The 364-nt window shown below is 54.9% G+C and overlaps 1 protein-coding gene across 1 annotated transcript in view; it reads left to right on the top strand.

The window, feature by feature from the left end:
* EMH_0038880 (uncharacterized protein) overlaps positions 1–364 on the top strand; it is a gene marked incomplete at both ends in the record, with an annotated part of 10,381 nt that overhangs the window by 7,826 nt on the left and 2,191 nt on the right. The window contains one exon of the mRNA XM_013495335.1: positions 13–182. Within this exon, the coding sequence (XP_013350789.1) occupies positions 13–182 (170 nt within the window). The remainder of the gene's footprint in view (positions 1–12; positions 183–364) is intronic.

A 364-nucleotide genomic window follows, 5' to 3' on the forward strand; every position in this document is an offset into this window, starting at 1 on the left:
CCACGGCTACAGCCTGCAACCAATCATGCTGCTCGCAGCAACAGCAGCAGCAGCAGCAGCAGCAGCAGCAGCAGCAAGAATGTCAGCAGCAGCAAGAACAGCAGCAACAGCAGCTGGCCGTTGTTTACTCTGCTAGAGACGGATCCATTTGCTGCTTCTATTTTGCTGCTCTTTAATGATGAGTACGGATTGCATACTTCTGCTGCTGCTGTTGCTGCTGCTGCTGCTGCTGTTGCTGCTGCTGCTGCTGGTGCTGCTGCTGGTGACTGTTCCTGCGGTGATTGCTGCTGCAGTTTCTCCTGCTGCTGCTGCTGCTGCTGCTGTTTTGATTGCTGCAGCGCTTGCTTGCTTCCCTGACAACTGC

This window comes from Eimeria mitis, genomic scaffold, assembly GCF_000499745.2.
Source record: "Eimeria mitis Houghton genomic scaffold, Emh_scaff1528, whole genome shotgun sequence".
Classification (NCBI taxonomy): domain Eukaryota; phylum Apicomplexa; class Conoidasida; order Eucoccidiorida; family Eimeriidae; genus Eimeria; species Eimeria mitis.